General features: G+C 52.8%; 1 protein-coding gene across 1 annotated transcript in view; it reads left to right on the top strand.

Annotated features, from left to right (window-relative positions):
- The window catches only part of LOC119979437 (solute carrier family 2, facilitated glucose transporter member 5-like), a 257810-nt gene that overhangs the window by 61746 nt on the left and 181458 nt on the right, over window positions 1-14606 (top strand). The window contains exon 4 of the mRNA XM_038821663.1: window positions 14367-14460. Within this exon, the coding sequence (XP_038677591.1) occupies window positions 14367-14460 (94 nt within the window). The remainder of the gene's footprint in view (window positions 1-14366; window positions 14461-14606) is intronic.

Here is a 14606-nt window from a genome sequence, read left to right on the forward strand (position 1 = left end):
CATTCGGCAGGGTCGGCGACGGGAGTGTAAAATATCGCAAGAGGTCCAAAGCCATGTTCGATGTTGACGTGAAAGCTTGCCCTGTTTCACCGCCCCACCCATGTTTGTGACGGGCTGTGTTTCCCGCCATTCAATGTCGGGAACATCAGGCTTGACTCCTCAGGCAGTTCCTCACTCATTGCAGCAACAAAGAACAATACAGCACAGGAACAGGCCCTTTGGCCCTCCAAGCCTGTGCCCATCTTGGTACTGTACCTGCCTAAACTAAAATCATCTGTACTTACGGAACCCGTATCCTTCCATTCCCACCCTATTAGGCCACACTTGGAGTATAGTGTTCAATTCTGGTCGCCACACTACCAGAAGGATGTGGAGACTTTAGAGAGGATGCAGAAGGGATTTACCAGGATGTTGCCTGGTATGGAGGGAATTAGCTATGAGGAGCGGTTGAATAAACTCAGTTTGTTTTCACTGGAACGATGGAGGTTGAGGGGCGACCTGATAGAGGTCTGCAAAATTATGAAGGGCATAGACAGAGTTGATGGTCAGAGGCTTTTCCCCAGCGTAGAGGGGTCAATTACTATGGGGCATAGGTTTAAGGTGCGAGGGGCAAGGCTTAGAGGAGATGTAAGAGGCAACTTTTTTACACAGAGGGTATTGGGTGCCTGGAACTCGCTGCCGGAGGAGGTGGTGGAAGCAGGGACGATAGTGACATTTAAGGGGCATCTTGACAAATACATGAATAGGATGGGAATAGAGGGATACGGACCCGGGAAGTGCAGAAGATTGTAGTTTAGTCGGCCAGCATGGTCGGCACGGGCTTGGAGGGCCGAAGGGCCTGTTCCTGTGCTGTACTTGTCTTTGTTCTTTTGTTCTATTCATATATTTGGCTAGATGCCTCTTAAATGCCGGTATCGTACCTGTTTCTACCACCTCCCCAGAAACGCGTTCCATATATTTACCACCCTCTGTGTAAAAAACTTCTAAACTTCTCCCCACGCACTTTAAACCTATGTCCCCGAGTATTGACTCTCCTACCCCAGGAAAGAGCATCTGACCATCCACCCTGTCCAGCAACCAAGTCCAGAGGTTTGACATCTGACTGGGACTGAACAGATTGTGGGCCTCCAGCAATCCTCCGAGTGGCGGCACCCTGGGACATCCCTGCCCCTAACTGCTGTGGATCTGACTGTAGGATTTTCTCACCAGATTGTGACCCCGAGGCTGCTCAAGAACCACGTCCCACCGAGGAGTGTGTCTGTGCTGGGGAGGGGGGTGGGGTGAACTCTGTGACAGGCCTTCAAATTTGGGCTCTGATATCCCCGTCTGTGCTGGAATCGGGGCTGGAGTGGAGGACCCGGCTAGTGGACCTCCTGGGGTGTTTCCCCAATGTGACTGCGGAAGAAAGAAGAATTCATTTGTGCCGGGCAGGGGCCTGAGAAAGAGGAGACACCACTCATAGCGTTGTTGACTGAGGAATAATGCAGTGCTGGATCCTCTCCTGGTTTATCGCTGCCAACCTCGCCATCAGGACAGGAGCCATCAACATCCTCACCAGCCACCCGCAGGGCTCTGTCCTCAAAATCCTCGAGAACCTTCAGCTCTGACACCCCTCCACCCGTCTGGGATCTCTCCCCATTGTTGTGAGACCAGATGGAGAGAGTGTGAGCAGGACACGTGCCAGGGTGGCTCAGTGTTTAACACTGTCGGTTCGCAAGTCCAGGGTCCCAGGTTCGATTCCCGGCTGGGTCACTGTCTGTGCGGAGTCTGCAGGTGCTCCCTGTGTCTGCGTGGGTTTCCTCCGGGTGCTCCGGTTTCCTCCCACAAGTCCCGAAAGACGTGCTGTTAGGTGAATTGGACATTCTGAATTCTCCCTCTGTGTACCCGAACAGGTGCCGGAATGTGGCGACTAGGGGCTTTTCACAGTAACTTCATTGCAGTGTTAATGTAAACCTACTTGTGACAGTAATAAAGATTATTATTATTCCCACCACCCTGCACATTCTTCCTTTTCAGATAATGTTAACTTTCCTCCATCACACTCTCAAGCAGCACATTCCAGGGGGCCTGAGAAAGAGGAGACACCAGTCCCAGTTTTGTTGTCTGATGGATAATGCAGTCCTGTCACACTTGCCACGCAAAGAAGTTTTTTCCAATATCAATTTTGCTTCTTTTGAGAATTACCTCAAATTTGTACCGCCTCTTTCCCGACCCTTTCACAAGCGGGAAGAATTTCTCCCTTGCTATTCTGTCCAGTCCCTCCATCATTTTGAATACCCCAATCAGATCTCCAATGAATACAGTCCCAACGTCTCCAGTCTGTCTTCATAACTGAGGTTCTTCAACCTTGCATCCATTCTTGTGAATCTCCTCTGCACACATTCCAATGTATCCACATTTTCCCCAAAGCACAGCATCCAGAACGCAATATTCCAGCTGATGCTAAATTAGTTCAACGTGGTGAAATGCAATGACGCTGCCTTCGCTGGCTCCGAGGAAGGGAATGCCACAGATGCCTCTGAGAGAAAGAAGTTATCCTCATCTCCATTTTAAATGGGAGATGCCTTGGGCGGGATTGTCCGCTCCCGACGGCGAAATCGCGTTCAGCGACGGGATGGAGAATCTGTTTTGGCGCCGAAATCGGGAGCGGCGCTGGTTTTTAAATTCTCCTCCCCCTGAAAATCGGCGTATTTGCGGAGTACGCCGACGGCGTGGGAATCTCATGGTCCCACCGTCCGTGATCCTCGTGTGGCGGCTGCGGGACTCAGTCCGGGACGGCCACAGTCGGGAGACGGCCGACTTCATTCAGGGCTAGGGGCAATGTGGGCGGGCAGTCCAGGTCCGCAGGCTGAGTTTGCCATGGAGCACAGCAAGGCCACTGGAGGCTGCCGGCGTGCGTATGCGCGGCCTCTGACCCGGAAGTGCGTGGGGCCGTATCAGCAGCTCGAACCGCGAGCTCTACGCTACCTACCTGCTGGCCCCCAGCAAAACGGGGAACCTGTGGCCTTTTGATGCCAGTTTTCCTGGCGTAAAAGAACACAGTTTTCCAGATGGAGTGGAGACCTAGTCCCAAAAACAGAGAATCCGGCCCCTTACTTTTACACGGTGTCCCCTGGTTCTAGTCTGTCCCACAAGGGGGAACCCCTCTCAGCCCTCACCCTGTCAAATCCCCGCAGGATCTTACATGAGTCAATAAGATCACCTGTCACTCTTCTAGACACCAATGTAAAAAGGTTCAGCCTTTCCCCACAAGGCATCGCCGTCATCGCAGGAATCAATCCAGTGTGTCAATACGTCTGCCTAGGTTTTGTGTATAAGTCTTTGGTACTGGAATCAACAATCTTCTGAATTAAGGCAAGAGTGTTAGCCACTGAGCAAGAGCTAACATTGTAAACTTAAGCCAAGTATGTTAACCATCAACCCCTTTGATCTTTGGGCAGCAGGGTAGCATTGTGGATAGCACAATCGCTTCACAGCTCCAGGGTCCTAGATTCGATTCCGGCTTGGGTCACTGTCTGTGCGGAGTCTGCACATTCTTCCCGTGTGTGCGTGGGTTTCCTCCGGGGGCTCCGGTTTCCTCCCACAGTCCAAAGATGTGTAGGTTAGGTGGATTGGCCATGATAAATTGCACTTAGTGTCCAAAATTGCCCTTAGTGTTGGGTGGGGTTACTGGGTTATGGGGATAGGGTGGAGGTGTTCACCTTGGGTAGGGTGCTCTTTCCAAGAGCTGGTGCAGACTCGATGGGCCGAATGGCCTCCTTCTGCACTGTAAATTCTGTGAAAAATTTAATGATAATCTGATTTTGCTTTCACTATCGATATTCTGTATATGAACCAGCACAAACCATTTGATTCATTGGAATTCCCGGATATGTGTTAACAATTTTGTATCATTTTTTGTTTCAGGGCTATCCAACACAACATTCCCAAACAGAGGAAGCTGCTGGCCACTTATGAGACGGAGAGGCAGATGTGCGTGAAGTATTCCCAGCTGTGATCTGAATCTGACCAGGTGGAGTTAGTGCAGGTTCTGATCTCCCGATTGTGTCGTCACCATCGGACACGTTAATTGCTCCCTGACCCCAATGCTACAAAGAGATTCTGTCCCTGATCTGACAGGTAGATAGATGTCTTCATACGGAGTAAGAAGCAAAAAAGCTATTTCGAGGGATTGCTGTTCCCGAATTTATGACTGAAATATTCAGGTTCCCTGGCATTTCTACTATCTTGCTTCATCCCGTATTCAAATCTCTACCAGGATCGCACTTCCCTATCTCTGAAATTGCCTCCAGCCCGACGACCCTCAATGCTCCTCCAACTCTGCTCTCATCAACGTCGCTGATTTTAATCACCATAGTCAATGCTTTCTGCTGCCTGAGTCCGAACCTCTGGAATACCATCCCGAAACCGCTTCCCCTCGCTTTCTCTCACTTTCTGACTTTGAGACACATTTTCACAAGATCTCCTAGTGTGGCTCACTGTCAAATTTGCTCTGATTATTCTGCTGTGAGCAGCACCTCAGGACATCTTAGATTAGAGCATTCTAGTGGCCACACAAGCGATTTGTTGTTGCTGAAGTACCATTATTAGCCATCAGAGGCCCTCGGAGAGCTATTTGTTGTGGAAACACAGCGATGGGTGATCAGTGATGAACTGTACTTTGATTCACAGCTTTGAGAGCTTCAAACAGATACGTCCCACAGACTCTGCAAATATACACCCGTGAAACCCAAATCGGCCTCACCACCGTGCCTGTTGATATCTCACTGTCTCCGATATGTCACATGGCTTATCCAGTGTCTAATACTGGATGGATGGAAATTTTCACCAACTGAATATTGGGAAGAGCAAAGCCTGTGGGCGCGATTCCCGGGAAAGGTTTCTCAGTGTGGTCGTGAGCGGGAGTTACCGCGAGATTCCTGGCGCTCTGCCCAGCAAGGCCGGCAACGCTATTCATCGGTAATTGATCCATTTAACGAGGCGCCGCTATCTCTGGCCGCAAATGTTCACAGTAACGTCATTGCAGGGTTCATGTTAACTTACTCGGGGCAATAATAAAGATTATTATTATTATTACGAAGGCTAACCAGCCGGTACACCGGCACTGCGCTCGCCAGCCCCCCCCGCTAACAAGGTTGAGCAGCACTTGCTCAGCCAGCCACAGCCAGCCCCAGCCAACGCCAGCCAGCTCCGGCCAGCCCCGGCCAACCCAGCCAGCCCCGGCCAACCCCAGCCAACCCAGCCAGCCCCGGCCAGCCCCGGCCAGCCCCGGCCAGCCCCGGCCAACCCCAGCCAACCCCAGCCAGCCCCGGCCAGCCCCGGCCAGCCCCGGCCAACCCCAGCCAACCCAGCCAGCCCCAGCCAGCCCCGGCCAACCCCAGCCAACCCCAGCCAGCCCCGGCCAGCCCCGGCCAGCCCCGGCCAGCCCCGGCCAACCCCAGCCAACCCCAGCCAGCCCCGGCCAGCCCCGGCCAGCCCCGGCCATCCCCGGCCAGCCCCGGCCAGCCCCGGCCAGCCCCGGCCATCCCCGGCCATCCCCGGCCAGCCCCGGCCAGCCCCAGCCAGCCCCAGCCAGCCCCAGCCAGCTCAGAACAATGGCCCCCAGGAGACCTGCCCCAAGATTCGGGGATTCACCCTGGGGAGGCTCAGAATCGCTGTGGAGGCCAGGAGGGATGTCCTGTTCACCCGAGGGTCTGGGAGGGTCAGCCACAGGGCAGCCAGTGCTGCCTGGGTAGCGCTCGGGGAGTGTGGCCAGGAGGACTTCCCTCCAGTGTCGGGAGAAGGTCAACGAGCTACACCGGGCAGCACAGGTGAATAGACTCCAACGCCCCCCCCACCCCCTCCCGAGACCTTTCCGCCCACGTGCGAGCATTCCCCCCCCCCCCCCCCCCCCCAACACTCAGACTGGTGGAGGGGCGCCAGACATAAGATTCCTCGCCCACTTGGAGGAACGGGCCCTGGAGGTGACTGGGGTGGCCGAGGACAGGGCGGGCACCCACACGGAGGCTGGAACACGCCACAAAGGTGAGGAACCACCGGGCCCCACCCGGGGGACCTGTGAAACCTGAGTTGTTGTTGCCTTACTGACTGGCCAATCCCCCACACTGACCACATGCCCATTCTCCCGCAGGTCCTCCAGCCGCTGGCCCATCCCCCACACTGACCACATGCCCATTCTCCCGCAGGTCCTCCAGCCGCTGGCCCATCCCCCACACTGCCCACATGCCCATTCTCCCACAGGCCCTCCAGCCGACAGCCCATCCCCCACACTGACCACATGCCCATTCTCCCGCAGGTCCTCCAGCCGCTGGAGCCGGCCCATCCACCACACTGACCACATGCCCATTCTCCCGCAGGTCCTCCAGCCGCTGGCCCATCCCCCACACTGACCACATGCCCATTCTCCCGCAGGTCCTCCAGCCGACAGCCCATCCCCCACACTGACCACATGCCCATTCTCCCGCAGGTCCTCCAGCCGCTGGAGCCGGCCCATCCCCCACACTGACCACATGCCCATTCTCCCGCAGGTCCTCCAGCCGACAGCCCATCCCCCACACTGACCACATGCCCATTCTCCCGCAGGTCCTCCAGCCGCCGGCCCATCCCCCAAACTGACCACATGCCCATTCTCCCGCAGGTCCTCCAGCCGCTGGCCCATCCCCCACACTGACCACATGCCCATTCTCCCGCAGGTCCTCCAGCCGCCGGCCCATCCCCCAAACTGACCACATGCCCATTCTCCCGCAGGTCCTCCAGCTGCTGGCCCATCCCCCACACTGACCACATGCCCATTCTCCTGCAGGTCCTCCAGCCACTGGAGCCGGCCCATCCCCCCCACTGACCACATGCCCATTCTCCTGCAGGTCCTCCAGCCACTGGAGCCGGCTCATCCCGGGCGTTCCCCTCTTCAGCCGCCCAGGACACTACCTCAGAGGGGAGCTGCGAGGAAGATGCGATCGATGCGTCACAGCTGTCACCTCCACCCTCCACCAGCGCACGTACACACACCTCGGTGGGGAACATTTGTCAGGCTTCTGGGGTACAATCTGGTGAGCACCACACAGCTGCTGATGGACATCAGGTGGAGGCAGGAACCCCCCGAGCGGGTCAGCAGTCGGAGGTCTGCTGGCTCCCAGGACCCAGCTGGGCCCCGGCCTGATGCTGAGCCTCTGGAGCTAATGGAGGCGATAGGGTGTGACCGGGACATTCAGAGAGAGATGTCAGCGACACTCCATAAGGTCCATAGCCAATTGGAGGAGTCCCAGAGGCTATGGGCACAGGAGATGTCGCCGGCAATGAGCGGCACCGAGGCCGACAGTGTTAGGGTGGTGACCGCAGTGGAGAGCCTGATGCACGACGTCGGCACCATGAGTGAAGGAGTCCACAGCGCCGCGCAGTCGGTGACGGCCATGGCCAAGGGTCTCGGCAGGACGTCTAACTCACTGGGGGATGTGACCCAGCACCGGGCTGACCCTGATGAGATTCTGCAGGACATGTCCCGCGCCCAGATGGCCAAGGCCGAGGTGGGCATAGCCGGGTCACTGCGGAGAATGCCCAATTACTGAGGGGCATCGCAGAGGGCAGTGACACATAGAACATACAGTGCAGAAGGAGGCCATGCGACCCATCGAGTCTGCACCGACCCACTTAAGCCCTCACTTCCACCCTATCCTCATAACCCAATAACCCCTCTTAACCTTTTTGGACACGAAGAGCAATTTAGCATGGACAATCCACCTAACCTGCACGTCTTTGGACTGTGGGAGGAAACCGGAGCACCCGGAGGAAACCCACGCACACACGGGGAGGATGGGATACAGGGAAATCTGGCTTCCTGGATTCGAATTGGCTGGCCGAAAGAAGACAGCGAGTGGTAGTGGATGGAAAGTATTCCGCCTGGAGGTCGGTGACCAGTGGTGTCCCGCACGGATCTGTTCTGGGACCTCTGCTCTTTGTGGTTTTTATAAATGACTTGGATGAGGAATTGGAAGGGTGGGTTAGTAAGTTTGCCGATGACAGGAAGGTTGGTGGAGTTGTAGATAGTGTTGAGGGCTGTTGCAGGTTACAACAGGACATTGACAGGATGCAGAGCTGGGCTGAGAAGTGGCAGATGGAGTTCAAACTAGATAAATGAGAAGTGATTCAATTTGGTAGGTCGAATTTGAATGCTGAGTACAGGGCTAAAGGCAGAATTCTTGGAAGTCATAGATAGAATCATAGAATTTACAGTGCAGAGGGAGGCCTTTCGGCCCATCGAGTCTGCACCGGCTCTTGGAAAGAGCACCCTACCCAAGGTCAACACCTCCACCCTATCCCCATAACCCAATAACCCCCACCCAACACTAAGGATAATTTTGGACACTAAGGACAATTTATCACGGCCAATCCACCTAGCCGGCACATCTTTGGACTGTGGGAGGAAACCTGAGCACCCAGAGGAAACCCACGCACACACGGGGAGAACGTGAAGACTCCGCACAGACAGTGACCCAAGCCGGGAATCGAACCTGGGAGCCTGGAGCTGTGAAGTTATTGTGCTAACCACTATGCTACTGTGCTGCCCCAGTGTGGAGGAACAGAGGGACTTTGGGGTCCACATACATAGATCCCTCAAAGTTGCCACCCAGGTTGATAGGGTTGTTAAGAAGGCATATGGTGTGTTGGCTTTCATTAACAGGGGGATTGAGTTTAAGAGCCGTGTGGTTTTGCTGCAGCTTTATAAAACCTTAGTTAGACCACACTTTGAATATTGTGTCCAGTTCTGGTTACCTCATTATAGGAAGGATGTGGATGCTTTGGAGAAGGTACAGAGGAGATTTACCAGGATGCTGCCTGGACTGGAGGGCCTGTCTTATGAAGAAAGGTTGAGGGAGCTAGGGCTTTTCTCACTGGAGTAAAGAAGGCAGAGAGGTAACTTGATAGAGGTGTACAAGGTGATGAGAGGCATGGATTGAGTGGATAGCCAGAGACTTTTCCCCAGGGTGGAAATGGCTGTCACGAGGGGACATAATTTTAAGGTGATTGGAGGAAGGTATCGGGGAGATGTCAGAGGGAGGTTCTTTGCACAGAGAGTGGTGGGTGTGTGGAATGCACTGCCAGCAGAGGTGGTGGAGTCAGAGTCATTAGGGACATTTAAGCGACTCTTAGACAGGCACATGGACAGCAGTAAATTGAAGGGGTGTAGGTTAGGTTGATCTTGGATTAGGATAAATGGTCGGCACATCGTGGGCTGAAGGGCCTGTTCTGTGCTGTACTGTTCTGTGTTCTATGAATCCGGGACTGGGTCGACAGACGAGCTATTCATTTCCTGCTCTGCAATTTCTGAAATGTGATTTAACAATCAAAATCAAATGAATTCATAAAAAGTCACGGGTTCTGTAAACCCTTGTAAATTATTCAGTTATTTACTTAAATCTCTCGTGAGGTTCCTCTGTGATGCAGTCAGTTGAAAATCTAGCTGGGGAGTCGCCGGATCTCTGACAGACCACTTTTGTGATTTATTCTTACTCTGTGGCAAGGGATGTGTGGGGTTTATAAATTGATGTAATCCCTGGAAAGGTCGCTGTTTTAGCAGAAAGGAGAGCCCCTGGATGACATGATGGAACCATGTCTCCACCTCTGAAAGCGACTCCAATCCAGCTCAAACCAATCAGATGGAATCTCTTCTCTTTTATCTCTTTTTATTTTTCACTCTCTCACATACAGACACTCTTCTCTCCCTCTCCCACTTTTCCACTCTCATTCTATCCCTCTTGTTCTCTCACTTTATCTCATTCGGACACTGAGCCTCAGACGCGCTCACTCCATCTCTCTCTTGTACACCTCTCTCATAGAATCGTAGAATTTACAGTGCTGAAGGAGGCCATTCGGCCCATTGAGTCTGCACCGGCCCTTGGAAAGAGCACCCTTATTAAGCCCACAACTCCACCCTATACCCATAAACCAGTAACCCCACCCAACCATTTTTGGATACTAAGGGCAATTGATCATGGTCAATCCACCTAACCCACACATCTTTGGACTGTGGGAGGAAACCAGAGCACCCGGAGGAAACCCACGCAGACACGGGGAGAACGTGCAGACTCCGCACAGACAGTCACCCAAGTCGGGAATCGAGCCTACGACCCTGGAGCTGTGAAGCAACTGTGCTAACCACTGTGCTACTGAGCACGATGGGAGAAAGCTTGTCCAGTTGCATTCTTTCCCTGTGCGTCTAGATTAATTAAAATCAGTTAAAGTTGTACTTTTTAATGTTGAACTTTTCAATATATTTCAATACAATTATACTGCAGGTAAGTCTGTGATAGACAGGAATTAATGTCAGTGACAGTAGTGAGAACAGCTAATTAACCCAAGGGCTATCAAGTGTAACAATGAATATGTATCGAGTTCTCACTTGAATATAATTTCACACATTGAGGTGTTTTGGATTGTGATTTTCTTGCTGTGGTAAATGCTAAAATGTTTTAGTCAGCACATGGAATTCTGGACTTTTTTAATAGAGGCATGGATGGGGTAACAACGTTGTGCTAAACCTTCATTAAACATTGGCCCAATTCCAGTTGTTTGAATCTGGGCACCACAGATCAGAAACAATGTCAGGGCATTCGTAAAGGCAGCATTTGACTGAGTGTGGCATTAATTAGCCCGAGCTAAACTGGGGCGGAATTCTCCAACCCCCCCTGCAGGGTCGGGGAATGACCCGGGGCCGGCGTAAATCCCGCCCCCAACATGGCCGGAATTCTCCGCCACCCGGGAAGCGGCGGGGGTGGGAATCACGTCGCGCCGGTCAGCGGGCCCCCCGTGGCGATTCTCCGGCCCGCGATGGGCCGAAGTCCAGCCACTGTCAGGCCTGGGGGGGGGGGGGCGCAATCGGACACCGGGGGGTGCCCCCACGGTGGCCTGGCCCGCGATCGGGGCCCACCGATCGGTGGGCGGGCATGTGCCGTGGGCGCACTCTTTTTCTTCTGCTGCCGCCACGGCCTCCACCATGGCGGAGGCAGAAGAGACCCCCTCCACCCCTCCACCACGCATGCGCGGTTGTGACGTCAGCGGCCGCTGACGCTCCGGCGCATGCGCGGACTCACGCCGACCGGCGAAGGCCTTTCCGGCCAGCCCCGATGCCGGATGGCGTGGCGCCAAAGGCCATTGGCGCCAGTCGGCGGAGCGGGAGCCACTCCTTTGCTCCTAAAGGTGCAGAGAATTCCGCACCTTTGGGGAGGCCTGATGCTGGAGTGGTTGCCGCCACTCCGCTACGCCGGGACCCCCCGCCCCGCTGGGTAGGGAAGAATTTCGCCCCTGGAGTAAATGGGAATCAGGGGGAAAACTCCGCTGGTTGGAGTCAGACCCGGCACAAAGGAAGATGGTTGTGGCGGTTGGAGGTCAATCATTCCAGCTCCAGGACATCACTGCAGCAGTTCCTCAGGGTAGAGTCCTAGTCCCAACCATCTTCAGCTGCTTCATCAATGACCTTCCTTCCATCATAAGGTCAGAAGTGGGGATGTTTGCGATGACTGCACAATGTTCAGCACCATTCGCGACTCCTCAGATAATGAAGCAGTCCGTGTCCAAACGCAGCAAGACCTGGGCAATATCCAGGTGAATTCCCCACAATAAACATCCTGGGGGTTACCATTGATCAGAAACTGAGCAGGACTAGCCATATTAATACTGTGGCTACCAGGGCAGGTCAAAGGCCAGGATTCCTAGGGCAAGTAACTCACCTCCTGACCCCCCAAAGCCTGTCCAACATCTACAAGGCACAAGTCAGGGGTGTGATGGAATACTCTCCACTTGCCTGGATGAATGCAGCTCCAACAACACTCAAGAAGCTCAACACCAGGGCAGCACGGTATCGCAGTGTTTAGCACTGCTGTCTCATGGCACCACGGTCCCGGGTTCAATCCCGGGTCAGTGTCATTGTGGAGTTTGCACATTCTCCGTGTCTGCGATAGTCTCATCCCCACAACTCAAAAAGATGTGCAGAGTAGTTGAGTTGGCAACGCTACATTGCCCCTTAATTGGAAAAAGAAGAATTGGGTACTCTAAATTTAAAAAAGAAGCTCAACACCATCCAGGACAAAGCAGCCCCGCTTGATTGCTCCCCCTGCCACAAACATTCAATCCCTCCATCACTGACAAACAATGGCAGCCGTGTGTACCATCTACAAGATGCACTAAGTAACTCACCAAGGCTCCTCAGGCAGCACCTTCCAAACCCACAACCTCTACTGTCTAGAAGGACAAGGGCAGCAGATACCTGGGAACCCCACCACCTGGAGGTTCCCCTCCAAGTCACTCACCACCCTGACTTGGAAATATATCGGCCGTTCCTTCACTGTCACTGGGTCAAAATCCTGGAACACCCTCGCTAACAGCACTGTGGGTGTACCTGCACCTCAGGGACTGCAACGGTTCAAGAACGCAGCTCACCAGCACCTTCCGAAGGGTAACTAGGGATGGGCAACAAATTCTGGCCTAACCAGCAACGCACACATCCCGTAAATGAATATATTTTTTGAAATTGGCACAAACTCACTCAATCCCTGTCTCAGTCTGTTGTGTGACCACCTTATGATATCTTTTAAAAATCCACCATTGCTGCTGTCGGAAGTGTTGACACAACGGAAAGAGTGGAAGATGAGCAAATCCATCACATTTACTCAATCCCGTAAATCAGCGGCATTTCACTGGGCTAAAGGATGGAATAAAATGAACAACTTGCTTAATCCTTGGAGACAAGGTTAGAATAGCTCACTGGAGGAACTGCGTCTTCTGTGTTGCTGACGGCAAGTGATTTGTATGGGTGTGTAGACAGAGACATTCATCCTGGTCAACTGCTGAGGGTCAGGACTTCAGTTTGCCACGTGTAAATAAAAAGAAACTGAGAACAGTGAGAGTGCACAAACTCGGTACTGATCTACGGAAAGCTCTGTGCAGCAGCGTTCATCAGCACTGTTCCGGATCAGCAAACCCCACGCTCATCCAACTCTAGTCCCTTAACTAACCACCTTCGCCCATCATTGGTTTCTGAGCCTTCAGCCATCTAAGGTCCAACCAAACTCATTCAATTCCTCCCGAAACCGGCTTGATGAACCATTTAAAGAGGCATTTTATATTCAACCACAGTGACGTCAGCCAGGAATCACCTCGAGATCCAGACTGAGTCAGGACGGCAGGATTCCTTCCCCAAAGAACATTGGTGAAGCAGTTGGGTTTTTTAGCAACCGGACAGTTTCGTGGACACTTTCTCTGTTACTGACTTTTTATTTCCAGATTTTCAAGAACTAAATTTAAGTTCTCAACCTGCCCATGGTGGGGTGTCCAGGCCTCTGGGTTACTCGTCCAGTAACATAATCACTGCACTCATGGTCAAAGTGAAAGGGTACTGTCAAATTTAGAAGATTAATTGAGTTGATCTAATTGAAGAGTTTAAGACAACTATCTTGCCTGTCACTTGTTGAATACAAGCGGCTATGGGTCAAGGTCCTTGAGTAGGCTATCATTAACAATAATAATTTTTATTGTCACAAGTAGGCTTACATTAACACTGCAATGAAGTTACTGTGAAAAGCCCCTAGTTGCCACTTTCCGGCGTCTGTTCGGGTACACAGAGGGAGAATTCACAATGCCAATTCACCTAACAGCACGTCTTTCGGGACTTGTGGGAGAAAACCGGAGCACCCGGAGGAAACCCACACACACACGGGGAGAACGTACAGACTCCGCACAGACAGTGACCAGAGCCGGGAATCGAACCTGGGACCCTGGAGCTGTGAAGCAACTGTGCTCTCCACTGTGCTACCAAGCATTACTTAGTTAAGGGACTCAATTGGCGACAGGGGGAAGTCATCCATTAGCCTGACGTCCTGGAGTTAATCCGTGCAAAGGCTGTCCAGGAACACCTTCCCACACAATTAAATGCCCCCTCCCTCCAAACTCGCCTTTGGATCGGGCGTTAAATTCCACCCATCATGTGTTTTCTGATCATGGCACTTTGCCAGAGAAATAATCAGGAGACTCTGAAAGTGTGGCCAGCATTTACAGGAGGTCCTTGGAAAGTCATTAATGACAGATAGCCCAGAGGTGTGTGGTACAGGGCTGGAGGTTCTGTCGTGAGTTCCGTTTTCTGCAGTTGATTGGGATTCTTTTTAAATCGGCTCTGTCAGTAACTGTGCTTTGCTGTTTATTAAGTAAATAAACTTTCTTTGCCATAAAATGTTCTTGTTTGCTGTATTCCCACCCTACCACTATTTCATTGGCCAATGCAGTCGTGTCAATAGACATTCTGGGTTTCATGGGAACAAGTGAGCTGATCTACTAGACTTACCACCGTGTTCATGTCTCTCTTCAAATCTCTCTTTCAGGGGCCAATATTTGTTTCAGCTAAAACCCTCAGACAGTGGAACCCATCCCAACTCCTACAGGGCCCTGTATGCCAACATTGTACAGGACGTGGAGGTAGGACACACTGACAATGGTAACTCAATAATGTTTAACAGGTTGGAAAGTTTGTTTTACGTTCACCTTGGGGGTCTCATTAAGATCTGGGCTCATTTTAACAGCTAGGGTTTGTGGGAAACTTCTTGAAATAATTTCTGAAACAT

The sequence above is a fragment of the Scyliorhinus canicula genome, chromosome 16, assembly GCF_902713615.1.
Source record: "Scyliorhinus canicula chromosome 16, sScyCan1.1, whole genome shotgun sequence".
Taxonomy (NCBI): domain Eukaryota; kingdom Metazoa; phylum Chordata; class Chondrichthyes; order Carcharhiniformes; family Scyliorhinidae; genus Scyliorhinus; species Scyliorhinus canicula.